The sequence below is a fragment of the Vombatus ursinus genome, unplaced genomic scaffold (assembly GCF_900497805.2).
Source record: "Vombatus ursinus unplaced genomic scaffold, bare-nosed wombat genome assembly UNPS02014171.1, whole genome shotgun sequence".
In the NCBI taxonomy this organism is placed as follows: domain Eukaryota; kingdom Metazoa; phylum Chordata; class Mammalia; order Diprotodontia; family Vombatidae; genus Vombatus; species Vombatus ursinus.
The window spans coordinates 5737170-5764662 of NW_020953949.1; the positions used below are offsets into that span (position 1 = coordinate 5737170).

The window sequence follows — 27493 nt, forward strand, 5'->3', positions numbered from 1 at the left end:
GATGGAAAGTTCACCAAACTGGACTAAATGGCTTTTTTTTTTTTTAATTAACAAAGTAGAGCCTAACAAGTGGGGAGGGGAAGATTGGAGAGGAGGGTCAGGAGAAAGATAGGGAGAAAGCTCGGTATCCAAGGTTAGTGAAGACATCAACCCTACAGCTATTTCCTGCAGCTGTCAGGACCTGGGGGAGAGGAAAGTAGATAATGAGGACTAGAAACCTGAAGTTCCCCCATGGCCTCCCAGATCCCTCCTCCTTCAAGACCTATGGGATCTTACCTTGCACTCTGGTGCAGCAGGCTGCTGGTTGAGGCTGAGACTAAGCAGGCTGGAAGAGGAGCCAGGGACCTGGGCCTTCAGCTCCCCACTCAGCTGCCACTGGTTCACACACGGTCCCTGACCTGCAGAGAGGATCTGGGGAAAAGAAATGATGGGAAGCCCAAACTTAGCAGACAAAAGCCTGAACGCAAGGCGACCAAGTGCCAGCTGGGAAAGAACAAAGGAAGAAGGCTCACCAGGTCTTGGTAGAAGGTTACATGCTTCTGTGGGGCCCTAAGTGGAAACACTGTTGTGGGTGTGGCAGATCGAAGGTGCCAAAGAGTAAGAGCAGGGCCCCCTCCACACACCTGGAGAGAATGGGACTCATTGTCTATCTCTAATTATCAATCACTTGCTCACCTCCCACCCTGCAGAGAACTTAAAGCATAAACTCTTTTTCCCAGAGCCCCTGGCTGCTCACCATCCAATCTGAGTCAGTTGCTAAACATCCAATCCACTTTCCATTCTGGGGTCGAGCACACTCCTGGGAAGGAAGAAAAGGGAAAGGGAGGTCGAGAGGAAAGAGGAGGGAATAAGCGTTTATTAAGCACCTACTATGTACCAGGCACTGTTCCAGGCAATTTGCAAATATTATCTCATTTGATCCTTGCAACCACCCTGGGAGGTAGATGCTATTACCTCCATTTCATAGTTGAGGACACTGAGGGAAACAAAGGTTAAGTGACTTGCCCAGGGTTATACAGCTAGTTAAGTGTCAGAGGGCAGATCTGAACTCAGATCTTCCTGACTCCAGCATTCCATCTAGTTCATCACCTAGCTAATCTAGCTAACCCACCTGCCTAAGAAAGGGGGGGAGGAGGAGGGAGAGAAGAGGAGGTATTCAGAACAGTGAAAGCCTCACCTCATGCCTGTAAACTTCAATGGTCTGAACCTCTTCACCTGTACGAAGATCTGAGAAGAGACACAGTGAGAACCTCAGGATATGTCTTATTACTTTTTTACACTTCTTGCTTCTCTTCACCCCAGCTCTCTCCTGCTCCATAGCCCTCCCTGCCAAATTTTTCTATCTGTAGTCACAACCCTCCAGACAACTGTTCCCTTACCCCAAAGCCGCACTGTGCCATCCTCACTCCCAGACAGCACTTCAGGACTTCTTTCTCGAAGGGCCAAACAATGAATGTAATCAGTGTGACCTCGAAGTGCACGCTAGAGGAAGATAGTAAAGACTAGTCAGCTAGGACCCCTGAAAGCTATCTCCTTCCACCTCGGAGACCAGGAACCCCTTAGAAGGCAAGGGTATATGTGTCAAAATGTCTGACAAATATGGGGGACAGTGTAGAAGGGAGAAGTGATAAAAAGATAAGACAGAACTGCATTACAACAGCATGGACTTGGTTTCCTAGGAATTTGCCCAGGCAGATATACAGAAATTATCCACCCATTTGCCATGTTTACAACTTTGTTCCTTCTCCATACCTGACCAGGCACCCTAGCTCCAACTTACCGTGAATGTCCCTGTCTCCAGATCCATAGAATGAAGATGGCAGTCACCCCCTGCCAAGAGGAGGGAATTCTCCTGTGGGAGAATGAAAGCAAGGAAGAAGTCAGAGAGTACAGGGAGATGGAAGGGATTGAGATCAAGTCAGGAGCAGGGTTTGGATAGAAGGACACAGGCATCAGAAACCCACAGACTGGGTTAGATTGAAAGCTGGCTAAAGGAGAATCATACCTTAGGGTTAAGCAGCAAAGCATTGATTTCAGGAACTTCCAGGCTGCTCCTGTTTAGAAGGGCAAATGGGGTCAGCCTGAGAGGAGGAAACAATACTAGCAGGGCCCCAACCCAACAAGCCTGCTCACCTGTATGGGGGATGACGGCTCCATACTTCCTTACAGCCCTTTAGGGAAGAGAGAGCACAAAAAGGATCCAGAGACTCCCTTTCTGGCACAAAGCATTTTGCTCCTCAGCCTTCCCAAGAAGTATTCCTTTCAGCATATACAGTCCCCATCCTTACCTTCTTTAGGATCTCTCCCCAAAGCCAGGCTTTCACTTCACCATCCCCTGCACTGAGCAGATGTCTGTCTGTCGAGACCAGGCTGTATACAGGGCCATCATGGGCTAAAGGAAAAATTGTGAATTCAGATGAATGCATACCAAGTATAGGGTTCCCCTGCTTCTGATTCCTGTACTCTGCCCCTCCCCCGACTTCCCTACATTACCCTAACTCCTATTCCCAAATCCAAATTGTCTGATGACCTCACCCACCTACAAAGGTCACCACTGGCTTCTTACTTTCCTCTTTGGCCTCTGAGCTCAAAGCAGCTGATAAACTGAAGGGGGAGAGAAATTATTTAGTGGAGCTGAGAAGTGGGGAAAGAATATCAAGGTTCTGGAATGAAAAGGAACCCCCTGAGTGATGGTCGGTTGGTTAAGTCAGAGACTCGGGAGCTATCAGGATGGGCCACCCCACTTTATTCTGGGAAGGGATTTCAGAGTGAGGGGCCTTGGCTGCCTGCCTTCCTATACCTGAAGATGGCAATCTGCCCGTAGTTGTTCCCTGCTGCTAAGAACTTGCCACAGGGGGAAACACTCTGGGAGAAAATGGTCATGTGCAGCCGCTCCAAGGCCCGCTGGACCTCCATCTGGGGAGGAGCAGACACTGGCGTCACCCACAGCTCCCCCCCCCCCCCCGACATCCCAGAACCGGCACCCGGAGGGCAGGGCCCTTTCTCGACCCTACGCCTGGAGCCAGACCAACTGCTGCCCCCCGGGTGACCCCTGCCCAGTGTCCTCTGGGCCTGCGGCCCCCCTACCCCCATCACCGCCCTCCCCCAGGGGAGCAGTGCGGAACGCAGGAAGCGGCGTTCTGGGGGAGGCAGATTTTTGATTTACACCACAACTCATATCCCTCCGTATCAGGAGGCTTTTCCTGACATCTAATCTCTTTCCCTCTGGCTGCCATTTTTGTTTGGCCTGTTTCCTCGGCTTGGACGCCGGCCCGCACCCCACCATGCCGGCGAGACCCCTCCCACGGGATGACGTATGGCGAGACTGGCGCCCCACCCCTCGGGATGGGACTACAGCTCCCAGAAGGAAGGGCCATGGACGCCGACGAGTGACGTAGACCCAAAGGCGCGCGGCAGAGCCCCGCCCTCACACCTCCCCTCCCCCCACGACGGGCGTGGATGGAGCCCCCAGCTTCCGTGAGACCTCACGAGCGCCCGGCCTGCTGTGGTGAGTGCTCCCAAGGCCCGCAGCAAGCCCCGCAACGCCCCAACCCCAACTCCTCGCGGTGCGCGCGCACGACCAGCCCCTCTCGCCGGCGGGGCTCGGACCCACCGTTCCGACGCACGTCGCTCCCCGCGCCTGCGCGAAGTCTCCGCTCCGCGCGCGCCTGGGTCCGGCGGCACTACGCGCTTGCGTAGTAGCGACCGCCTCCCCACCGGTATCCTGTGGGGCCCGCCTTCCTCTGCTCAGTGTCCCCGCCCCACGGAGCTGCAGACACGGCCGCTAGTGGCCGAGTCGTGGGAGTCTGGAGGCTCCCTATGCCCCCGTTCCGGGGCAGCGAGATCCGAGCCTCTCTTACCCGCAGGTCCCCGGAACTCCATGATCCTCCAGCCGCCCATGGAGCTGGGCCGCCCAACGGGGGCCCAGAAAGACCCCAGGGAAGCACCGGGGCCAGACAGGACCCTGGATGCCTGGTGTGTGGCCCTGGGGGCAGGCGGGACCCCGGATACCCCGGATGCCTGGGTTATGGGGTGCAGAGGCGGGGAGCAGGGGCCTAGAAGCTAGGGTTACGGGGCACAGAGCTGTAAATGGGGGGCCAGGGCTGCCTGCAGTGTGCACAACTCAGCAGGAGATTGGCGACCAGGGTGGGCGCTGCAGTGGTCGAGAATGCTTGACTTCCTGGCCGTACAGCTGGTGATGACCAGGAGCCAAGATGCCAGAGTTATAAACCGGCCAGGATCGCAGGGTACAGGACAGAGAGCTGGGCACTGGAGGCCAGTATACAGGAGATAATGTAATCCTGGTTCTGGGGTGCCCAGGTGAGCACTGAGAGCCCGGCCCCTATTGCTAGAACTGCGTACTACGGGGCACCGAAGTAGAAACTGGGTGTCAGGATTCCGGTATAATATAATTAATCTACAAAACTGAGGATTGGTACCTTGGATGTCTGGCTCAAATAGGGTGCTACTTAGCAGTTTTCAAATGTAATATTATTATCTATGTTTTATTGTATTTTTATTTTGTTAAGTATTTCCCAATTGCATTTTAACCTGGTTCAGGCTGTGCTCAGGTTTGACACCTCCATATTGGAAAACTCAGAACTAGAGTCCTTACTTATATGGTAAAATTTGGGGATGAAAAACCTGTATGCCTAGATTATATATTGGAATAGGGAGTAGGCTACCTGGCTTTTGTGGACATGTGAGCACACACATATATATGATACAGAACTGAGACTGACGGGGTTTAACTCCCAACGTTAGATGGTGCAGAGCTGAGGATGGGTCATCAACATCCCTGTGATACAGAATACAGGATATGCTTGTGTGATTACTATGCCTGGGGTTATAGGGCATAGGGTTGGAGGACAAGAGCCAAGGTATCTGGATTATGTGGTACAGGTCTCGGGAAGAGGGATGTGATACAGAGCTAATGAAGGAGAGGGGGATGGGGTATGACCTGGATTAGAGAGCCAGACCTAAAACCTAGATGTCTGTATTAAAGGGCAAAGGTCTTGGACCCAGGAACCCTAATATTTTGGTTTCAGGGAAGGAGAAAAAAGAGTTTAGGCTTTAACTTTGTCTCTTCCACAGCTCTTTTCCCCAAGGAATTCAGCCCCAGAACACCAGTCAATTGCTGGAGGAGGATCAGTGAGTTTAGGGGAAGGGAAATGGTTCCCCCTACCCTCTCCCCATTCACCAGAACTCCCATCCTTAGGAACCAATACCCTCTCCCCTAGGCCCCAGAGTTCTCTTCCCTAGGTTCTCCAACCCTGGTCCTGGCTCTTAGTACTCTCCTACTCCCCCAACCCCCCACCCCAGGCCTAAGAGACAGTATGGTACCATGAAAGGTGCTAGATTTGGAGTAAAAGAACACTTAGTCATTTAACCTCTTTAGGACTCAAGCATCCTACTTTGCAAAATTAACTAGATGATACCTGCAGGGCCTTCTAGCTCTTAATCTGTGATCCTTCCCAAAAGCCTTCTCTCCCAGTCCATTTCCCTGGCCTCTTTTTCCAGGAACTCTCTTCTGAAGCATTTCCCGTCTGAGGAGAACATGGTTTCCCATTTTTCCCACCTCAGTCTGGAAAATGACCACCCCTACTGTGGCCCATCAGTAGCTTTCTCCATGGGCATTCCAGCCCCACCTGTGACCAGGTAATGACATTATGCAGCTCAAAACATTCAGTGGGGGGGGGGGGCGCTAGGGGGCGCAGTAGATAGAACACAGGCCCTGGAGTCAGGAGGACCCGAGTTCAAATCCAGCCTCAGACATATAAGACTCACTAGCTGTGTGACTCTGGGCAAGTCACTTAACCCAAATTGCCTCACAAAAAAAACCCCAAAAAACAATACAAACATTCAGTGACTTCCCATTACCACCAAATAAAAGTTCACACTTCTTACTTGAGCAAAGCTTTCTAGTGCCTTCTCATCTTTCCAGTCTTATTTCATGTTACTCCTCATTCTTCTCAAGACAAAATTCTGCACTCCCCACATTTGGTTTTTGTCTTTGTTCAGGCTCTACCCATCATTCTAGATCCAGTACAAATATCATTTCTTCTGTGAACCCTGGTCTCCCCAGCCAGAAATGATCTTCTGCCTCCTCACAATTAAACACTTATCAAATTTTCCCCTTAGTTGTGTCTGTCTTATTTACCCTACTAGAATAAGGGAATCATTCAGTTTTGTATCCCCTGTTTCTAGCACAAGGCCATTCACACAGTAGATGCTCAATCTTTGAATTATTAAACCTTCTCTACTAGATTTGGGCTCTTAGTTTCATCACTGAAATTTCTGGGCTTCTACCCCAAATCAAGAGCTGCCTTAGCTCCAGCTACCCCCTAGGAACAATTATACCTCTTCTGTGTCACTGTTACATTTAGCTGCTAACTTTGAACATGGTCTTGTCTTATCTCTTTCCCTTCCCTCCAGGCCTTTGGAAGACTCTCTTCATTCAATTGAGGATCTTGGGGTCCTCTGCCCCAGCCTCCTGCTGGCCCTGTAAGTGTTGGAGAAGGGGAAGAGGGAAAGTACCAAGACTTATAACAGGACTGAGTTCCCCTGACTGCAATTTTTGTTTCTAGGAATCCTCACTCAGAGCTACTCCTCTGGCAATATCCAGGAAATAAAATTCCAGAAACCCTTCGGCTGCTGAGACTGGGGGGCTCCCAGGTATACCAAAACCCCCATAGTGGGGAGGCAATGGAACTCTGAACCTCAAGCAACTGTCCTTGTTCCTCAGGAACTCAAGCCTCTCCTAGCCCCCAACCTCAATTCCGTGAATTGGAAATGGGCAGAACCTGGCCTTCTCTGGAAACCACAAACTCAAACATCAAAGAGGGTCTAGACACCCATATATTGTACACAAAAATAGAGAAGAGCACCCTCAGGTTTGAGATAGGTCTGTTACACACACTTCCATACACACATTCAGGAGACGGTGGAGGAAATAGAACCAGACTGTTCACTGTGAGAAACAGAGGGTAAGGAACATCTTAGGGGCTGGGATGGCTCCGATAACAGGGGGTCATTGTGAAAGCAAAATAAAAACTGGTGGGCAATAAAAAGCAAGTAGTTTTATTGGAAAGGGGGAGCTGTCTGGGGAGTTGGGGCCTGAGGGGACAGATGCCAGGGTTCCTTTCAGTCTTCCCTGGAAAGCGAGTCAGGGCTAGACCCGCCCAGACATTGAGAATGTGTGAGTCAGGGCCCCGCCCCCACCCCCGGCTGACTCACACAAACTCTTCCCTGCTCCAGCAAAAGAAACAGTTGGGGACCAGGCCAAAAAGGGGGGTGGAGATGCCCAGCTCTCAGAGGGAGACTGAGTTTAGACCCATGTACCAAGGTGGGGATGGGAGTCTTGCCTCTCCACTCAAATGAAGTTAAGAATCAAACTTGAAATCAAAATAACTTTTATTTATACATGTTCTATTCCCTCCCTTCCCCCCTCCCTCCTTGCTCCCCCAAATAAATATCTCCCCTACCTTGTGGGCTGGCCAAAGGGGGAAGAACCCAGGGCCAGCTCCCCTAGAGGACCAGCCCCTACTCTAGGGGGATAGAGCACTGTACCCTGCCCTCCAACAAGATACAGTTGCCTTGTCTCAGCACATTTGAGAGGACTGGAAACCAAGGTCCTGAGTGTTAGATCTGTCCTCTTATACTGAAGAGGTGTTTTCTTGGCTCAGTGCCCCTAGTGCTGCCAGAGGAGGGAGGTGGCAGTGTGATTGTTGGGGGAGGGGAAACACCCCCCCATCCCCCAATTGTGCAAATGTTGCATTCTTCAGCCAGTGATCAGTCCTAGGGTAAGACCCCAGGTCTGAGTCCCTACTTCTCTTCTGGGTATATGAAAAGAAATGTAGAGTCTGAGAAGAATGTGTGTGTGAGGGGGAAATCTCATTGGAAAACAGGAACGCCAAGAAGGTGAGATCCCCTCAATACTAGGCAAAGTTGGGAACAGGCCAAATCTGTCAGAAAGAGAGTAAGATTATAAACTCTTTGAGGGCCGGGACATTTCTGTGCAAACATACCTTATCCTTCCCCTTCCACCCCTACCCCCAAGTGAATTAGAAATTGCCCTGTAGGTGCTCAGTAGTGGCCAAGTGAATGAATGAGGATTAAAAAAAAAAAAAAGAGCACAAATCATCGTAGAGAAAGGTCCTGTTCTCATTTTCTCCTCTCCCCCCATCTAAGGCCCAGGAAGTGAAATGGGCTTTATGTGGCAATGTTAGTCTAGAGTACCATGATTAGTCTAGGGTAGAGGTAAGTGTGCTGGACTTTGGGTCAATGCTAAGGCTAGCAGAGATAAAGGGGCTCACCATTACTGGATCAAAGCTATGCCTGGACATCCTTCTCCTCCTGTCTCTTCAATGGGGGCTATAAGCCAAGTAGATGGGAATATTAGGACCCTTTCAGGTAACAACATACATAAAGCTAAAGGGGACAAGGGAGATTATATACTCACTGGTGAACTTCTCTTTCCGTCGGCACTGTCTCCAGACCAGAAGGCCAGAAAGGAGCCCTAAAATGAGCATCAGTCCTAGTGTACCCCCCAAGACTGGCCACAGCAGAGGAAAAGGGGGTGGAGGTGCTGTGATGCCTGGAGGAGAGGAAGAAGAAAGTCACTGAAGATCCCAAACCCACAATTCTGCTACTAGCTTCCAAAATACCCACCTCACCCCCCCCAAAAAAAGCTGCCCTAGCTCCCTAGCCTACTTCCCTCAAAAATCTAGTCTACACATCCTAAATGTTATTACCTTTCTCTCAAACCTTGTCCTGCTCCCCTCCCCCCAAAAAAATCCCTAGTCTCCCTCCAGCCCCTTTTCACTCACAGCCAGGACAAAAGTCACTGTAGGGTCGAGCTGGACAGGAGGAACAGTCCATGCACTTGTCCAGGTCTGGGCTCCAAGAACTGCCCTGAGGACAGGGGGAGGGTGCTGGGAAGAAAAAGAAGGGGAGAAAATTGAGGGAAGTAACCTCCTACGCTGTCTTCCCCAGGATGGTTTGGGGGGGGGGGTAAGGAGAGAGAGGTCAGGGCTATTCCGGGGGTTGAGGTCAGGACTAGAGCTCTAGTTTCTGGTGAGTCAGACAAGCCAGACATCAGAGCCCCCAAGCGCCCCCCCCCCGACATTCCAGACAGGTGACCGCAGGCCTAGGGGGCAGGACTCTCGGGTTCTGAAAGAGCTAGATTTGGAAGGGCTAAGAAAGTAGGATGCCTGGGTTCTTAAAGCTCGGTGGAATGGCTTCTGCGGAGACACCATAGAGGTGGAGAGCACAGGACAGGGAAAGGAGATTGGAGGAGGGGGAGGCGGCGGTGTTAAAGGAGATGTCCAACTCTTCCCCCCACCCTCCTTCCAGCAGCCTGTGACTCAGTCCCGGGAGCTGGGCCGACAACCCCCCCCCTCCACCCCTCCTCCTCACATTACTGGGGCGTGAAGTCATTGTGAGGCGGGGTGTTCACCGGTCCGGGTCTGAGATGCCCACGTGGAGTGCCCCCCTCCATCCCACGATCAGCCAAGTAGGGCAGAGTCCAGGGGTCTCCTTTCGCCTCCAGCACCCCAGCTTCGGAAGTGCGCTGGGAGAGGCGTGCCCCAAAGTCATCCTCTTCCACCCTGACTTTTCCCCTTCACCCACAGCGGACTGCCTGGGGTACTCTTCCACCCATGGACACTTCCCGGACAGGCGTCAGTGTTCCCTGGCCAGGCAACCCCATTACCTGAGGCTGGCTCCCCCCAAGTCAATCTCAGCACAGTCAGCGCCAGTAGTACCAGTAGCGGTCCGAGAGCCATGGTGTACCTCCAGAGGCCGGTCCCGTTCTGAGCCGGGACGCGGATTCAGGGAGGCACGCCCGCCGCCCACCCTATCCGGGGCGGTCCCAGTCCGGACCCCGCCTCCAGTGGTGGCGACCAGTCCCCCAACTGCCCGTCCACGGTGCTCCAGCTCTCGACCCCCGAAATGAACCCAGGTGTCTTGGGTGCTCAGTGTCATTCCGGAGTCTCTTCTCAGACTCTTATCCCTGCAGCTCAGCCTTTCTAGTTGTTTGGTGCCCCTTCCCTCAAAGTTTCGACTCCCCTTCGTCTCCCAGAACCCAGGCATCCTGGTTCATCCAATTACCGGCTGCATCTTTTTCCAGCCTTCTGTTCATAGCCTGAAGCTAAGCGGTTCCTCATTCAGAGAAGGGAAAAGTTCTAGTTTGCCATCTCCAGGATCTCTCAGGAAGCCCAGATGCTTGAGTACTGGGCAGGGGTCTCTGCCCCTCCCTGGGGAAGGCGGGTCGCCAGTGACGTCACGGGGGCATTGGCGGCCTCTTTAAGACCCCCGCCTCCGCCCCCTTTCCCCATACTCTATCCTGATCTCTGGCTGCACCCGTTTCTTCCTAGGCAGGTGAGTTTGGGACGCTGGCCCTCTTCCCACCAGAAAGGAGGTTGCACCTCCCGCCAAGGCTAAGAGCTGGACACCGAGGGTTCAGCATTAGAGCAGCCACTTTATTTGGGTCCAATGGAGTAGCCTGCAGGTCTAGAGTCCAAGACTTGGTCCTAGGTTGGAAGAATCAGATGTTTGGAGTTGGGTCCTAGTGAAGTCAATACAGTCTTTAGGGCAGGAGGACATTAGTCCTCCGTCCATTGAAGTAGAGCTGGACAGTTCGGATTCCCGGGTCCCGAAGGGACAGAAGCAAGACCGGACTTTCCCGGTACCTTGTGGTTCCTAGAATGGGAGTGGAGGTGTTTATCTTTTCTCTAAATTTCCAGAAAAATCAACCTTCCTCTTCTCTCTCTCTCTCTCTCTCTCGCTCTCGCTCTCGCTCTCGCTCTCGACAAAAGGCCTAAACCCCTCTCCCCCCCCCCCCCCCCCCCCAACCCACACCCTCTACACTTTGGAGAGGGCCACTCTTCCCGCTGGAGAAGATCCTTGTCCTCTAGCCTGGGGCCCGCCCCTTCCGACCCCTGTAGAGTGGGAGGATCCATGAGCTCCCCTTCCCACACCTGACCGCGTAAAACCACCTGATGACTGCACCCCGGGTTAATCCCTTCTGTTGGGGGATGGGAAGAATTTCCTAGAAATGAGGCTCAGGTCTCCAGGGGCTACCCCAAGACCAGGGCCAAACTAGGAATAAGTATAGAGGGGGACCTTAGTGTCCTGGAATTAATATTTGTTGAAAAACTGGTGATGACCTAGTACAATTGCCTCATTTTACAGATGAAGAAACTGAGGCCCTCTGGGAGCTTTTTAGTTCTATCAGAGAGACTATACACATATACAGTAGATACCAGGTAACTTTAGAGAGGCACTAGCAGCTGGGAGAATCACCAAAAATACTTTTAATATTTGAGTTGAGCTTTGAAAGAACCTAGGAACTCCACAGGAGAAACACAGCCCTAGCTGTGGGGCTGAATCATTTCATTTTCAATTAGTGTATAGTGGAAAGAGCCCTGGTCCTGGAATCAAGAGAACCTAGATTCAAATTCTAGCTCTGATGGGTTTCCTTCTTTATAAAATTGAGGAAGATTTGCTACCCACCTTGGATTAATTAAGTCGATATATAAATGTGAGTTATATACAAAGGGCTGTAACTCCAGGTTGGGGAAGTTGGGAGGAAAAAGAGAAGAGTTTCAATTCCACAATATTCAATAAATGTTACAATTCCTACCACGTGTAAGGACTACAGTAGATGCTGGGGATACATGAAAAGGGGAATAATCTGTAATTTCATCTAAGCTTTGAATTGTTTCTGTTCTTTTCTCATAATTTGAATCCCTGCTCTTAAGGTCTGAATATTCTCTATAGGGAATTCAACTATTTCCTAAGTAAAGCCTAGATAATTTGAGGAGGAGAACTAATAATTAAGAAGGATCAGAAAAAGGTTTCCTCTAAGAGTCCCCCCACCACAGCAGTCTCCTATTCTTGAAAGAAACTTAAGGATTCTGAGAGTTGGAAGAAAGTGCATTCCAGGCATGGGAGCACGCCAGTCAGTGCCAAAGTGTCTAGTGGGGAAATAGACTTAATGCCAGACTTTTTTGTCTGGCAATGTTAGAAGCAATGCGGAGCCACTGAAGATTTTTTAAGAAGGAAATATTATCAGATATTTGGCAAGAAGGGTTGGAGAAGGAAGAGACCAGATAAAAAGACCCAAATCATTGTGGTACAAGGTAACACGAAGTGCTAAAGTTTCAGGAGTAAAGGGAAGGCTCACTTTTGGGAATCAAAGAGGGCTTCATGGTGGGGGAGTTAGTACCTGAAGTTGCCTGAAAGGGACTTAATATCCTGAAATTTCAAGCTGGAAGGGATCTTAGAGTTCAGCTAGCCCACTGCCCACTTATTTTGCAAGAAACTGAAGAGGTCAGAGAGAGAAAATGTCTAAGGAACTTGTTGATCATTTGACCCCAAATCCATGTTTTTTTTCCTACTGCCATATTACAATGCCTCTGCAGGTAGAATTGGGGGAGGGGAGTGACACATTCCTGCCCCTGGGAACCTTGTGGAAGTAGAGCAGATTTAAAATTCCCTGGAGGGCAGAAACCAAGTATTTAATCTCTGTGTGTCCCTTGCCTAGTACCGGAGATTTGGCACATAGTAGGGACTTGGATGAAGGAATAGGACTGGTCGGGGAGGGGCTGGAGTTGATGTGGTGGCCCTTGAATATGGGAATCTAAGACTAAGGCATTTGAGCTTTATCCTGGAGGCTGTAGGGAGCCTTTGAAGTTATTGAGAAGTGATTTGATCCGAAACTTGTATAGGATTGGGGTGGGGGAGGAGGCACTTGTGTGTGAAAGGGGAAACTTGATGGGGGGAGGGGGGCTTTGAGGGAGGTCTTTCTTAGTAGATAAAGTCAATTAAGCTGCCGACCTGGGAGTGTCCAAGTCCTGCCCTGGGGTGAGTGAAGTGGGAGAGTCTGAGTATGTTGTTTTGGTACCAGTTCTAAACCTAGCTCAAAGTAAAAAGTCAGTGCTGTCTGTATAAGAGGGACTGAAAATGCTGAGGATCAATGGTGAATGAACTGGGAAGGAAGAGAAATGCCCCGTACAGCCAAGCTTCAAAACTAAAATGATGAATATTTACAAGGATAATGTTTAAGTCCTGCACTTAAAAAACAACAACTATACAGTATGGGGGAAACTGGACCAGATTGTAGTTCATGTGGAAAATTACCTGAGCTTGGAGCTCAATATGTATCATAATCTGTGGCTCTGGTAGGTCGAATTAAGACAGATGGGTAAAAATTAGAATGAGGCAAATAAATCTCAAACACTTAGATCCAGGAAGAGTCTCGGGAACAGTAGCAGAGTGAATCAATCAGCCTTGTGATTTAGCAATACTGGAGATACCCACAAAGAAGCTGGCTGACTGTCAGGACAATTGTGAAGGGGATTCCAGCATGGGGTGGGAGGTTGAACAAGATGACCTCTGAGGTCCTTTCCAACTGTGAGAATCTATTTTGGGAAGGGCTATAGAGGACAATAGGTGGAATTTGAGTTTTCCTTCTCCACTGGCCATCCCTATCTAGCCTAGATCTGTTTAGGCACACAAAAATCTTGGTGCAACACTTATTGTTGGATGTGGAAGGCAGATTATGAGTCTCTTTTGAGGGAAGGGAATAGTAGTAACCAAATCTGAGAGTAAGGGAGGTACAACTGAAGTAAAATTTGAGCATAGAACTTCAAAATAAGAAGAGATCTTGGGCATTTAATCCCCTCATTCTTCAGAGGAGGAAACTGAGGCCCAGAGAGAAGTGACTAGCCCAAGGGTAGGAACTAGAACTCAGATTTCACTGGCTCTTTCCACGACTAGGGAAATGTAATGAGCACAGTCTTGGGACTCTACAATGGAAATGAGGATTAGATATATTCATTGTTGGGAGTCAAAAATTTGAGGTGAGAGGCTTGAGGCTGAAGTGAGGGATTTATCAAAGAGGAAAATTCATTGATGTGCTAAGGCTAAATTGTTAGAAAAATTCAGGGATGGACCTGCCTTGGTTATCCTTCAGTCTTCATGCTTAATTTCCAAGGTTCTAAGCTTCAGACTTTGAAAGCTGCAACTAATTCTCTGTTATCCTTGCCTTAAGTTTCTAGTTTATTGATTTCCCAGTTTCCAAATGTCTGGAAGAGGTACCCTTTGGGGATCTTCCAACCCACTTAAGGAGGAATCAGAGGTTTAAAGAGGTTATTTGCCTAAGGTCACACAGCTAGTTAATTCATGGTAGGTTGAGGACTAAAATCCAAGCATCCTAACATCCAATCCTATGCTCTTTCTACCATATTCTTACAGCTTTCTGCTATTACACGTACAATAGGAGGCCATATCCAATAGATGGGATTACCTATTAAAGACTCCTTGTTTAATGAAGGAGTTTGAAGCCACTGACTAGGTGAGGTAGGTTAGCCTAAATAGTGAGCTGTTTAGGACTGGTTCAGAATTAGGACAAAGAGGATAAAGCTACCAATCCAAAATATGTTTCTCTCTTCCCTCTTGCAGGTCTTCTCTAAGCCTCCATTCATGGCTTCTGCTGGCCTGCAGCTCCTGGGCATCATCCTTTCCTTACTGGGCTGGATATCGGGCATAGTGTCCTGTGCCATGCCCATGTGGAAAGTCACAGCCTTCATTGGCAATAACATCGTAGTGGCCCAGGTGGTATGGGAAGGCCTCTGGATGAATTGTGTGGTCCAGAGCACTGGCCAGATGCAGTGCAAGGTGCATGATTCCATGTTGGCCCTGTCTCATGACGTCCAAGCATCTAGAGCCCTCATGGTTGTAGCTCTGCTTCTGGCCCTGGTGGGCCTGCTGATCTACCTTGCTGGGGCTAAGTGTACCACATGTGTCGAAGACGAGGAACCAAAAGCTCGGCTTGTACTGACTTCAGGGGTCATTTTCCTCATCACTGCAGTCCTGGTCCTGATCCCTGTGTGCTGGACTGCCCATGTGATCATCAGGAATTTCTACAACCCCCTGGTGGCTGACGCTCAGAAACGGGAGTTGGGGCACAGCCTGTATGTGGGCTGGGCAGCTGCAAGCCTTTTTATACTAGGTGGGTCGCTACTGTGCTGCACTTGCCCCTCAGGCAACTCAAGAGGCACAAGCCATTATGTGGCCCGGTACTCTGCTTCTGCTCCTCCAGCGGGCTCCAGAGGTCCTTCTGAATACCCAACCAAGAATTATGTGTGAATCGGGAAAGGGGCGAAAAGCACCAAATGACTCCCTAAGATAAGGGAAGTCCTCCTTCCCCATTTTCCCTGTCAAGATGAAGTTACAGGTGATCCCTGTCGGTCTTGAGAGTTTTGTTTTCTTTCTTTTTTTTAAACCCCTTGGATGACCAAGCCAAGAACATGACTCCACATCCCTTCCTGGTCTTTACTGCTGCTACTGATGCAAAGTCTTCCAAACATCCTTGGATAAGGAGCTACAGAGATGCTGCCTAAGAGCTCCAGCATCTTTTCCTGGATACCATAAAGATCTATGCTATTTCTCTGGAAATGCTAGAACCCTCTTTGGTTGTGGGACTGAACTCTAAACCTATCAAGTGCAAAGTTCTCCAGTGTGCTCTGTCCTTGCCATTCCCAACTCCCAGGAAAACAGGACCACCAAGATTCCACTAGCCTTTCTTGGTCTCCATGGGAACTGTGATAACAATTATGATTCTCCTGGACTCCCAGAAGGCAGGAAGTGATCTCCGTGCTGGCTCTGGTATCCAGCTTTCAACATATTCCTCCTAATCCAGAATCTAGCAAATATTTCCCCCACCTTCTCATCATGCTGCTGCCTTCCCCCCCAGTCTTTTTGTGGAGTTTCCATGGTTTGAGATTTTTGAGAATAAAATGTTCCTTGCTAAATGGTGGTGGTCTCTATTTGTGGGAGACTGCTTGAATTTGGGGTGGCTAAAAGGAGCATGGAGGCCTGAGATGGTGGGAGGAGAGGATTGAAAAAAACTCCACAGGTATGCAGGTAAAGGCCAGTCTCCTGACATTAGAAATAAAAGATTACCCTTGGGTAGTATTCTGGGGCTGGGGTACCAGGTCTCCCTGTGCAAACAGTATGTTTTGTCCCCTACCCTCCCACCAAAACCCAACATATAAACCAGATGGAGGCCAGTTACAAAGCACTTCCTTTATTCCTGTTTGTAGGTAGAGTTGGAAGCTGATGCTACTGGGTCCAGACAACTAAGTGACCAGCTAGCTGGGCTCCTAGTCATGGAGGGGAGACTGAAGTCTTTGGGCAAGGTACAGCCTTTGCCTAAAAGCTGGTGGTGGATCTGGGAGTACAGCCTGGGCAGAAGTGGGAACCAGGGCTAGATGTACTTGAGATATCTAAGACTTTGTTCTAAGGAGAGGCCAGGTGTTTTTTTGCATTTTCCATGGGGACTGTGGCTAGAAGTGCTGGATCCACTGTCAGAACCTGACTCAGGAGATGGGAATAGGAATATACTATTGATTGACCTAGAGAAGGCAGAAGACTCGGAAATCCCAGCTCTTCCCCTGGGGCCTAGGGCACATCAGGTAAGTCACTTAACCTCTCTGCGGTTGTTTTCTCTATGAAACAAGGAAAGTAATACTTGCCCTCACAGTCTCATGAGGTTTGGTGAGATCATGTAAGAGCACTCTGCTCTGAAATCACAAAGCTCTGGTAAAGGTCTAAAGGATCACAAAGGGGAGATTGAAACCAAGTTTGGTGTCAATTTATGGGGTTTGGACTTTAGAATGTCTTGTGGGGTTTGGAGGAGGCAGGGGCTTAGGGACATTTTGATGGCTGTTTTAATTTGTATTCTGGAAGGGAAAACAGTTTTGGAGGTGAAGGGTAGATCTGAGCTTGATGGACTGATGAAACAAAGAGGTTCTTGTTAGGGCCCATTCCCAGTTAGATCTCACTTAAACTTTTGAGATAGGGTTGGGTTTTGTTTTTTTTTTTTTTTTTTTTTATGCAGATGAGAAATCAGTAGGATACAATGAAGCAGGGGTTTCTATCCAGGTTAGGACGTAGTTACAAATAGGGTATATAAAGACATAAGATTTCCTTTAGGGTTAATAAAACATGGGGAAAAGTTTGAAACAGTCGACTGGCTTAGGGTTTAGAAGCTAAAGTTGGGGTAAGCCAAGTCCAGTACTGGAGCCAGGATTACTTCTGGCCAATGAACGGGATCGGATGCCCTTGAGCGACTTTCAGAGTCCTAGTTAGGTCTGGAGTTGGGACTGCTGGTTCTTCAGCCTGTCTCACACATAATCCCGTTTATCCAGACCGGAGGCCCCTGATCGGGAGGCAGCAGAGTATCCCAGCTGGGGTCCCCTAGGCCGGTCAAGCTGAGGTGGGGGACAGGTGCAGCACAACAGTCCTCCCCCTAGCATCAATAGGGCAGCAGCTGCCCAGCCCAGGTAAAGTGAAGCCCCCAACTCCCTCTTCAGAGCTTCAGCCACCAGGGGGTTGTAGAAATCCTGGATGATGGCATGGGCTGTCCAGCACACAGGGATCAGGACCAAGATCCCCGAGATGAGGAAGATGATCCCCGAGGTCAGCACAATCCTTGCCTTGGCCACCTCGTCTTCCACACATGTGGTACACTGGGCTCCAGTGATAGCTACCAGCAGACCCAGCAAAGCAAGCATCAGAGCAATGACAGAGAGGGCCCGAGCTGCCTGTAGGTCCTGGGGCAGGGCCAGCAGGGAGTCATACACCTTGCATTGCATCTGGCCGGTGCTCTGGACCACACAGGACATCCACAGGCCTTCCCACACCACCTGGGCCACCACGATGCTGTTGCCAATGAAGGCTGTGACTTTCCACAGGGGCAGGGCACAGGATACTAGAGTCCCCAGCCAGCCTAACACCACTAGAGTCAGGCCCAGGAGTTCCAGCCCAGCTGAAGCCATCTTCCCTCAGGTCTTCTCAATCTTTATGGCCCTTGGTTGAACTTGGGAGAAAGGGATCAGAGAGCTTCCAGTGCAATCTAGGCTCTTAGTACCCAATGGGAGAGGAATAGAGGACTCACTTACATCAATGATCCCCTTGTCCGAGCCTGGGCTACTTCCTTCCCCAATGACGGATCTTGGTTGGATCCCTCCTCAGTTTTTGTTGCTCTTTCTCTTCTAGAGTATAAGAAGCATCTCCATTTGGACTGGATCCTTCCCAGTTGATCCTTCCCTGTGTCTGGCCAACCACCTTTTCCCCTACCTGAAAGGTCCTGGTCACCCCCCTAAAAAGATCCAAAATAATAAGATCTTTATAGTTGCCACTGCTCCCGTTGGTTTTCCAGGAAGCTGTCCAACGTCCGATGTTTGTTTCTTAGCTTGCTCTCAGCTCCCCTGCTTAGTCTATGTTTCTGTTCTGGATGAATCTGGGGAGGTTTCTGACACTTGTTCCCTGTAGTGTGTTTGGGAGTAGGGTTGGGGATCAGATAGCTCTCCCCTTGGGTCTCCTCCCAAGCCAAGGTGCTCCTCCTTTAGGTGACTTTCTCCCCAGGATTTCACTTCAAGTGTCTGGAGCTGGAAGGGCAAGGGCAGGGGTTGTTATAGGACTGGAGCTAGGGGAGGAGTGATAGTGGGAGTCTGGGAGCTGGTGATTGGGGGAACCACAGCAACAAGGAGGAGGCTATGGGAGGCGGGGTGAAGCTGGGGGTGCCCAGAGGGCTCTTGTGTGGGTTCTAGGACCATTTGTGGAAGAGATGGGGGGAGACTGGAGGGGTGGGGTGCAGGGACAGTATAGGAAAGAAAAGGGGAAGTAATAAGCAGAGAACAACCAAAGCTATGTAGAAAAAGATAGATGGAAGAACAAATGGGCAGGGATGATAATATTGGCCTGGGGTCCCTTGAGTTGGAGCAGTGGGGAACATATTGCAATAGGCCAAACAACTTGAATCCCAAATCGAAACTCTGACCCCTAAATTTCCCTTAATTTCAGTCTCTTGACAACTTGTCAAGGGACTCCTGAAACTTGCACCCCCCATCCGTCTTCTCTCTGCTGACCCCTTCCTACCTTTTGTAATTGTCCCTCCATCTCACAGCAGCTCTGCTCCCCTACTTCCAGTATCTGTCTCTTCTGTCCGACACTTCCCCCCCCCTCCTAGTTTCTGTTTCCCTTCACCCCCAGGACCTAGGGAATCTGATCTGTCTCAGTCTCAGCTCAAGGGCTCTTGCATCTCCCGGGGGAGGGGCCCTGCCTGATCTGTTCCCCAGGCAACAGGTGTGTGGCTCCAGGCTCAGGTGGCATTACCAGGGTAACGGCCTAGAAAGCCTGCCCCCCCCACCTGCAGCTCAGGTGTGCCTTCCCCTCCCCCCGCTAGTTGGACTGAGGAGCTGAATTGTGGGAAGCTACTCATCCAGGGTCTCCGGCACCCCAACCCCCTCCCTCCCCAGGGAGACAAAGAGTCTGTTGTAGAGATAGGGAAAGGAAGGGACTAGGACAAAGGAGCCTGTGAAGAAGCCCATGAGGGGGTGGGGCAGTTCTGTGGTGGGGAGAGGGATGTTATGGGGGAAGGTCTCCCATCTCTGTGTGACCCAACCCACCAAGGGGTCCCAAGAAGCAGCTCTGCCTTTTGACTGTGTCTTGGTCCCCTAAGGGAAGTAAGCTCCTCTTGTTTTCCCCAGGTGGCCTCAAGTAAACTTGTTTTGTTACAAAGACCATTGGAAGTGTCAGACTTAGAGAAAGGAGCCCAATAAGACAGGGAAACTGAGGTGTGAGGAGGATGGAGGAATGTCTCAGAGACTCAGTGGCAGTTCTAGGACAGCCCATAAAGGCCTAAGGGAAGCTTGTTCCTGTTAACTCCATCCTCAACCAAATCTTTAGAGAGACATCAAGATCTGAGTTCAAATCCTGTCTCTAATACTTAGTGGTTCTATGAAAACAGATAAGTCACTTAATCTCTGAGCCTTAGTTAATTTGTCTATAAAGTGATGATGATGATTTTACCTGTAATAATACCTTATAGAGTTTTGTTAAGGTCAAAAGAGATAACACAATGGAATATTATATATGTGCCTGGGTTTCATGTTTAAGTGGAACACTGACGATTGATCAATAAACATTTGTTAAATGCCAAAAGACAGAGATACACAAACTTTAAAGTGCTATGTATGTAGGTAATTCTTTTTTCCTTGGCCCTAATTTAGCCCTTCACTCTTTGTCCCAGGGTCCTCACTCCCTGTGTCACCTTCCTCCTCCATCTTTCAAATCCCTCCTTGATACCTGGTATCTCATGGTCCCCTTTCCTCCAAGACTTCTGGAGAGCACCTCTATCTCCATAGAGAGATCCATAATCCTCATGGGATTTGGAAATGGAAGGGAAGCCCCTCATTTAATAGATGAGGAGAAAGATTTTTATTCTGCTATAGGTTTGCTGAGATGATCTCTGAGGGCCCTTCCTTTTCTGAGAATGTCTGATGCCCAGAGAGTCATTGACCTGCCCTAAGATAACACAGGTAGTGAGTAGCAGAGATGGAATTTCTAGACAGGTTCTCTGGCTCAAAGCCTCACCTTTCTCTATTATGCCGGGATGCCTCCTCCCAAGAGCCAGCCATCTGTGACCTGGTTGAAACGACCTTCTGATAAAAGTGACAAAAGGGTTGGAAGAAAGGTCTAGAAAAAAAAAATAGCTCACCGGGAGTGGTGAAGCTGAAGAAGACAAAAGAGGGAAGACTCAGGGGTCAAGACAGTTTGCCAGAGAAAGCACTTCACTAAGAGTCAGGAGACCTGCGTTCTAGTCCCAACTTTGCCATAAACTAGCCGTGTGATGGTTGAGAAGTTGTGGAATTTCTTTTAAATTTCCTCATCTATGAAATAGGAATTAGAATATAGTGCTCAGAAAGAATTTGAAATATAGACTCCTGTAACTAGAAGGAACTCTAAGGACATAGCCTCCTAAATCTGGAGTTCTAAGGGGCCCTGAGATCCTCTAGTTTAACCTCATTTTATAGATAAGGAAACAGGCCAGGGAAATAAAGTGACTTGCCTGGAGTCTGTGAGTTCAGAACTCTTTCCATTACACCACATTGCCTCTGTCATAGATAGATGTCAGAGCTGGAAAAGGGCACATACATAAAACAAAGGATGTCAGATCATCTCTATAATTCCTTTTATGCCTGATAGGATAAAATGTGACCTATAACACCATTCTGAGGCTGTATTATAGATACAAATCTACTGCTCTGTCTTCACTGATAGGCCAACGGGATAGAGGGTTCAATTCCAACAAAAATGTATCAAAGTAGACTTGAGGCATCACAGGATGTCACACAGTATGACAGGTAATAAGAGGAGGCTGTGAATTCTTTGAGATAGATACTACCTCTGGGATGAACAGGGCCCCCATCTAACTGTGCTGAGTGAGGAGCTTGGAGACCAGATAGTGATGATTACCTTTGGAGAGGTGGACAATGGAATTTTCAATTTTCTCCAAGGAGAATCAGGAATCTTGTCCCACTGGTTTGTGCAACTCCAGGTAAAGGGTTTCGTTGCCTGGTTGCTCCAGCAGACAGCCTAGTGACCCTTGTAAATACCCCACTCCCCTTCCCCCACCTTACTCAAGTCCTGAAACCTTCAGCTAGGAAGCTGCATGCAAGTAATTGGACTCAACCAACTTTTTTCTCTCTCTTGTTGGGTGTTTGCAGGAGTGAGTAATTGCCATGGCAACTGGTCAGGGTGAATCTTCTATTTCTTCCTTTCCTAAATTGTCCCATCTGCTCAACTGTAATATCAAAATGTTTTACCAGCTAACTTTCAGGGAAGAAAACTATCTGTCTGGAGAGAGAGAATTGGGATGGGATTGAGTTACTTTCTGAGTTGGGAACTCAGTGCCTCCCTGGCCCTCTGATAAGTAACCTTGACATGACACCTATAGGATTTTTTCTTCTCCCTAGGCTGGTCCGTATGGATTGAGGAAACTAAGCCCCAGGAGGGTTAAGTGATTTGTCCAAGGTCATGGAATTAGCAAACAGCCTAACAGAATTTGAACCCAGCTCCTCTACCTCCTAAAATAGCTCATTTCTCTAAATTCTATGATCTGAAAAAAATGGTCCCTGATATCAAAGAACGTAACAGGGCAAAGGGTTTGGACATAGATGAACATATTACAAATTAAAACGTGATATTCCACTAAAGCTTATTCACTGACAGTCCTATTGTAGAAGTGAAGCTGAAATTTTTCAAAGACTGTATCAACAGAGCAGAAACTGGTGTGTCCTGCCAAGGTAGGAAGGCTTTCAGGTAGCATCCACGCTAAAAAAAAAAATCACTCATCTTTTAAAGTACTAAAGTATAGACCGCAATCAATATACTACACTATGAGGACCGGAGATCCTTTATTTTCCTTCAAGATGGTCTTTTGTTGAAAGTGAAGCTAGCCTCCAATTGTATTTCAGTTTCCTTCTTCTCTCTTTGGTAAGACGCCCACCTCCCTCCAGCCCAAATCCCCCAGACAGAAAAGGAGGTGACCAGAGGTGAATAACAGCTGACATTTATAGAACACTTTATGGTTACGGAGCACTCTGAACATATTACCTCATTGGATTCCCACTACAACCCAATGAGTTGGGGAATACAAGTGTTACTCCCCTCCCACTTTCAAGCAGGTGAGGAAACTGAAGCCTGGAGGTCACCCAGCTAAGATGGGGGAAGGAATAAGGGTTTGTACAGTGCCTATTAAGTGCCAAGCATTGTGCTAAGCTCTTCAAACAAATATATCTTATTTGATCTCCATAACAACCCAGCGAGGAAGATGCTGTCATTATTCCCATTTTACAGGCAAACATATCTGAAGTGATTTGCCCAGGGTCACAGAGCTAGTAATTCTAAGTGTCTGAGGTTGGATTTGAATTCTGATCTTCCTGACTATGACTTCGAGTTCTATTCACTGTGACTCAGAAAACTGGACCCGAGATCCCCAGACTCCAGACCCAGCGCTCTTCTCACAAAACCTTAAGGCTAGTGGAGAGAGCGGTGCTAAGAAGATGGAAATCTGGAGATTAGACCATTTGGATCGGTGGGGTAGAAAATAAGATCTGTAGTCCATATTTAGTGGTAGGTGCGATGGGAAAGGAATGGAATGGTGCTATAAGGCAATCCAGAGCAGACTGGCCTAGGCTTTTTCTACTCCACCCCATTTCCCATACTAAACTTTAGATGGAAAGGGCTTGGGGGTGGGGTGGGGACAGTATTTCAGCATTTCCTTCCTATAAAGGCAAACAACCCGGGAGTGGTTCTGGGTGTGAAAGGGTTAAACCAGAAACTGGAGTCCAGGGACAGAGGAATGGGACTGAGACAAAGGAGAAAAGCTTGGGGATGGAATGCAATTGATATGGTGGGGGTGGGAGCCACCCTCAGACCAGTTACCATTTCAATGGCTCATTAACACTTATGCAAAGGACTGTGGAGGTCCCCAACCCCCTATCCGGTCTCTGACTCACCAAAGAGAAGAACTGGGGGAGGGGACCCTTTTGTTTAGTAAGTTTTCCTAGGGGAGGAAACTGAGGCACCTGTGGGGTTGCTGGGCCTTGCTCTGCCTTCAGGTAACAAGTTCCCTACATTGACCTTCTATGATGTTTTGAGGTATAGCTTCCTTCATTCCAGTAGGTCTACCCCTATCAAGGATATTACAAGAAGTCTGAGTCAGGTTAAAAAGATAAGAACTCTGATTGGGGCTGGGTTCTTGCTTTTGCTGAGGGAGAAGGCAGATGGGAAAGAGCCATAGGAAATTGTTGCCAAATGGATTCCCAGGCCCAAAAGTGGAAATGAAACCTCTAGGTTTCAATCTCAGTCATTACTTTCACATCAGACTTGTAGAAAAGAGCCAACAGGACCTTTGGCTGGGGGGGGGGGCGGAATGAGACTCCTTCATAATTAGGACACCCGACATGCCTTTCCCACTTGCGACAGAAACCTGCCCTCCTTCAGAATGTCCTCAGTGCTTCCAATCAATCTTTAAGTGATTCTTTCTGACTCAAAGTATTGCATACACCCATTTCCAAAATGCCTCATCTCCTGTTGTGGTGGCTCTCCCAGCTACCCTAACTTACTGAAGCCTAGAACAAACAATGTTATTAAGCACAGCTGGGACTAGGGAAAGACAAGATGGACCTGGGGGCTACTTGCTATGTAGGGGGCGGGAACAAAGACATTTTATTATGACGTGGGTTTTTCAGTGACAGAAAATGCTGCTTGCCATGAACTGAGTCTTTTTTGTGATTTACCAACTCGCATTAACAAATTAAATTCAAACTTGTACTAAGTGCTTATTCTGTGCTGTTCCTGATTAGGCAGTATAACACTCTTTAGACCTTACCTAGGGCACAAACATGCCTGGTTCCCAAGTCTGCCCTTAGTATTATTTTTACTTCTAAACAATCAAAAAGGCTGCCTGTGGACAAAAACAACAAATACTTTATTCAGTTGTAAATTTCCAACATTAAAACCAGAAATTTTATAATTTGGGTTGCTTCTAGGTAGAAAAGGAAATAGATATGACCAAAGGTGGGGGACACATTTGCTGAGCCTGTCTTGATTATAAACTCTTCACAGGCAAAACTGTGCCATGTCATACTAGGGACCTTAATACTGTGAACTTTAATAAATACTGTTTAACCTTTAACTCGAAACCTGGATGGAACACTGACCTTCTTAGGAAAGACACCAGTATTATCAGTAGCAGCCCAATCAATTTTTGAAGGGCTTAAGGAGACTGTGATCTATCATCAAGCGATGAATTAACTAAGACCCCATACTTCGCTTCTTCCATTCAGCTGATTTCATTAACTTTGCCTTGCCTAAGGGGGCTCAGAAAAATGAGTAGGCTGATTCCGTCAAATTCTTCACTGAGCAGGCTTTTCTTTTCCTAAAGAGTGTCAGTTGGTTTGACCTTTGACCTCAGTCCTCCCCTTCCCAGTCCCACCTCCTCACCTGGGTTAACTAGTAAACTCCCCCTGTGGATTATGCAAACTCGACCAACTCTCCCCTTTTGTTCCAAGAGCCAGCAACTATTAGGCTGGTTTTTACATTGGTCTGAATTTCTGTATTGTGCCACTCTGAGCAGGAAATCAGACTCAGCTCCTGCCGGTGGGGTAGACACAGAGAGAAGGAGGGTCTGTGCAGCTGCTGCTCAGAATTTCTGCTCAAGGTCGGGTATAAAGCTTCACTAAGGCCAGGGGTCTGGGGGAAAGAAGCCATGGGCAGCATCTGCTTAGGAAGGAGAGGATTTGGAATGGAACTAGTAACTCAGGACCACCAGGCAGAGGGTCAGCTGCCATCCCCAGTTAGGGATGGAAACCTGGGATTCTGAACTTCTTTCGACTAGATCTTCTGGGCTCAGTCACACCAAAGGCAGGATCTTTTTCTTCCAGAGAAGCCAAACTCCTGACTTTTCACCTGGTCTGGATTCATCTGAGGAATAAGAAGAACCTGTTTATAATACTTTGGAAAGGAGCTGGAAGGGAGAAGAGAAGACTTCTAGATTCACCTTTGGGGACACTAGGTCCCTATAGTAGTCAGTCACCACACAACAGGAAGACAAGATCACTGCTCTTATATACGTTACTCCTGTATATATAAACCTGTATCAGGCATCCTTTAACACTGTAACGTTGTTGGGTTCATCATGGGTCTTCCAAACCTTTTTCACCCAAGATCTAACTTCAAGAATATGTCACACAGATTATGAGACTTTAAAAAATATTAGTGACATTAAAATGTCATTTGTAAGTAATTTTATAGCTTTCCTACTGCTTCCTCAAAGTATAAGCTACAAGCCCTAAGATGTGGGCCCTATCTATTAACTAGTCTGCCTCCAAGTAGTGACAATAACATTTATTGCATGATTTCGTAACCCACAAAATGGTTTGTGATAATAAAAAAAGGAACAAAGTATTACAGTATCACCCAGCCTTTATTTAAAGATATCCTCTAATATTAATAACAGCTGGCATCTATATGGCATTTTAAAGTTTGTAAAGTACTTTATGAATGTTATCTCCTTTGATCCTCACATCCACCCTGGGACATACTATTATTATCTTCCCCATTTTACAGATAAGGAAACCTAGGCTGAAGGGGATGAAGTGATTTGCTCAGGATTACTCGGTTGAGTAAATGTCTTAAGGCCACATTTGAAGTAGGTCTTCCAGACTCCAGGTTCAGCCACTTCCACACCTAGCTGCCTCTCATCAGGGTGGGTGGGGCAACCGATTCCACTTTTAGATAGCTCTATTTGCTAGAAACCCACCCCTCAAATCAAGCCTATATCTGCCTCTCAATGATTTATACCCACTGCTTATTAGGGTTCTAGGGCCATTGCTCTAAGATAGGGCCAGGCCAAAAGAATCTAATTCTTCCTGCCAGGGAAAAAAAAAACAAACCCTTTAAATTCTTGAGGAGAGTGATTCTGCTAAGTCAGTTCCTTGAAATGTCCTTCATGATGTTGAACTCCTTCACCTCAATGTACCCTCCAGGTCATCAATGCCCTTCCTAAAATGTCGCACTCAAAAGGACCCAACTCTCCCAAACATGGTCTGATCAGAGAGGATAACGGTGGGACCAGCACCTCCTTAGTCCTGGACAAGACACCCCTTCATACAACGCAAGATCATAGTCGTTCTCCATTCCATAGCACAATATTGATTTCTTGAGGTAGCAGGCCACCAAAAACCTTACATCTTTCTCAAAGTAACTATTTCTTTTTAATTTTATTATCTTAGACTTGGCCCAACGCTATTGCTCGTTGGTAACTTTTTAAATAGGGATTCAGACAATGTGTTAGCTTTGGGTCATCTACAAATTTGCTAAGCATGCCATCTATGCTTGTAACATGTTTATCAATAACTTCAACAGCAAAGGGCCAGGCAGTTCCCTGGGCCATGCCTGCAGTTAGAACTGTCCCTGCAAACTGACTCTTCTGCAAGCAGTTTTACAACCGTTCTGAATCCACCAAACAGCTGTGTAGCTCAGTGGTGTCAAATTCAAATAGAAATGGATCCCTGGGGTCACATACTGAATTATCCACTGTGCCACCTAGCTGCCCCTAGTGTTTTTTACCAGGAACAGAGGGCAAATTCACCAGTATAGTTTTCAGCTTCCCTTCAACACCTCTTTTTTTTTTTAAAATCAGTATGTTCGTACTTCTTTTATTCTGTGAACTGAGAACTTGCTAGATTAGAAAAGACTTCAATCTAATACTCCTCCCAACACAGACATTTTACATAGAATCAAAGAATCTGAGCTGGAAGTTATCTCAGAGATCACCTGGTTCAATGAATCTTTCCTGCCATATTTCATATTATTCCCTCTTCCTAACATAGTTTCCTTGATGTCAGGGACTGTTTTGTCTTAACATACCCAGAGCCTAATATAGAGATGGGGAACCTGCAGCCTCAAGGCCACATGTGGCCCCCTGGGTCCTCAGGTGAAGCCCTTTGACCGAATCCAAACTTTACTGAACAAATCCCCTTAATAAAAGGATTTTTTCTGTAAAACTTGGACTCAGTCAAAAGACTGTACTCGAGGACCTAGAAGGCCACATGTGGCCTCCAGGCCACAAGTT

At 48.1% G+C, this 27493-nt stretch overlaps 5 protein-coding genes across 8 annotated transcripts; 2 read left to right on the forward strand and 3 right to left on the reverse strand.

Moving 5' to 3' along the window:
* Positions 1-19: 19 nt before the first annotated feature.
* Positions 20-3654, reverse strand: THOC6 (THO complex 6). Of its 3 annotated transcripts, none has more exons than XM_027859621.1 (13): positions 3614-3654; positions 2801-2916; positions 2540-2604; positions 2289-2392; positions 2134-2171; positions 2006-2081; positions 1781-1852; positions 1380-1482; positions 1178-1227; positions 737-799; positions 513-623; positions 277-411; positions 20-181 (listed from the first exon to the last, which is right to left on the reverse strand). In XM_027859621.1, the coding sequence occupies exons 2-13, from the start codon at positions 2914-2916 to the stop codon at positions 98-100; spliced, it is 1017 nt and encodes a 338-aa protein (XP_027715422.1). In that variant the 5' UTR covers positions 3614-3654; the 3' UTR covers positions 20-97. The 3 variants fall into 3 exon arrangements, with proteins under 3 accessions (XP_027715422.1, XP_027715423.1, XP_027715421.1); XM_027859622.1 differs by lacking the exon at positions 3614-3654 and adding an exon at positions 3485-3503; XM_027859620.1 differs by lacking the exon at positions 3614-3654 and having other exon boundaries at positions 2006-2054.
* An 89-nt stretch (positions 3655-3743) lies between these two features.
* HCFC1R1 (host cell factor C1 regulator 1) lies at positions 3744-7070 on the forward strand. The gene is made up of 5 exons (XM_027859623.1): positions 3744-3975; positions 5095-5151; positions 5521-5658; positions 6436-6504; positions 6588-7070. The coding sequence occupies exons 1-5, from the start codon at positions 3881-3883 to the stop codon at positions 6715-6717; spliced, it is 489 nt and encodes a 162-aa protein (XP_027715424.1). The 5' UTR covers positions 3744-3880; the 3' UTR covers positions 6718-7070.
* A 358-nt stretch (positions 7071-7428) lies between these two features.
* Positions 7429-9816, reverse strand: TNFRSF12A (TNF receptor superfamily member 12A). The gene is made up of 5 exons (XM_027859624.1): positions 9713-9816; positions 8829-8933; positions 8462-8596; positions 8316-8373; positions 7429-7964 (listed from the first exon to the last, which is right to left on the reverse strand). Exons 1-4 carry the CDS (start codon positions 9783-9785, stop codon positions 8318-8320), a joined length of 369 nt encoding a protein of 122 aa, XP_027715425.1. The 5' UTR covers positions 9786-9816; the 3' UTR covers positions 7429-7964; positions 8316-8317.
* Positions 9817-10335: 519 nt separating this feature from the next.
* Positions 10336-15808, forward strand: CLDN6 (claudin 6). 2 transcript variants are annotated; one of them, XM_027859727.1, is made up of 2 exons: positions 10336-10380; positions 14467-15808. In XM_027859727.1, exon 2 carries the CDS (start codon positions 14488-14490, stop codon positions 15151-15153), a length of 666 nt encoding a protein of 221 aa, XP_027715528.1. In that variant the 5' UTR covers positions 10336-10380; positions 14467-14487; the 3' UTR covers positions 15154-15808. The 2 variants fall into 2 exon arrangements, with proteins under 2 accessions (XP_027715528.1, XP_027715529.1); XM_027859728.1 differs by lacking the exon at positions 10336-10380 and adding an exon at positions 12093-12143.
* A 1121-nt stretch (positions 15809-16929) lies between these two features.
* On the reverse strand, positions 16930-19027 carry CLDN9 (claudin 9). Its single transcript, XM_027859740.1, has 2 exons — positions 18949-19027; positions 16930-18169 (listed from the first exon to the last, which is right to left on the reverse strand). The coding sequence occupies exon 2, from the start codon at positions 17844-17846 to the stop codon at positions 17193-17195; it is 654 nt and encodes a 217-aa protein (XP_027715541.1). The 5' UTR covers positions 17847-18169; positions 18949-19027; the 3' UTR covers positions 16930-17192.
* Positions 19028-27493: the final 8466 nt, after the last annotated feature.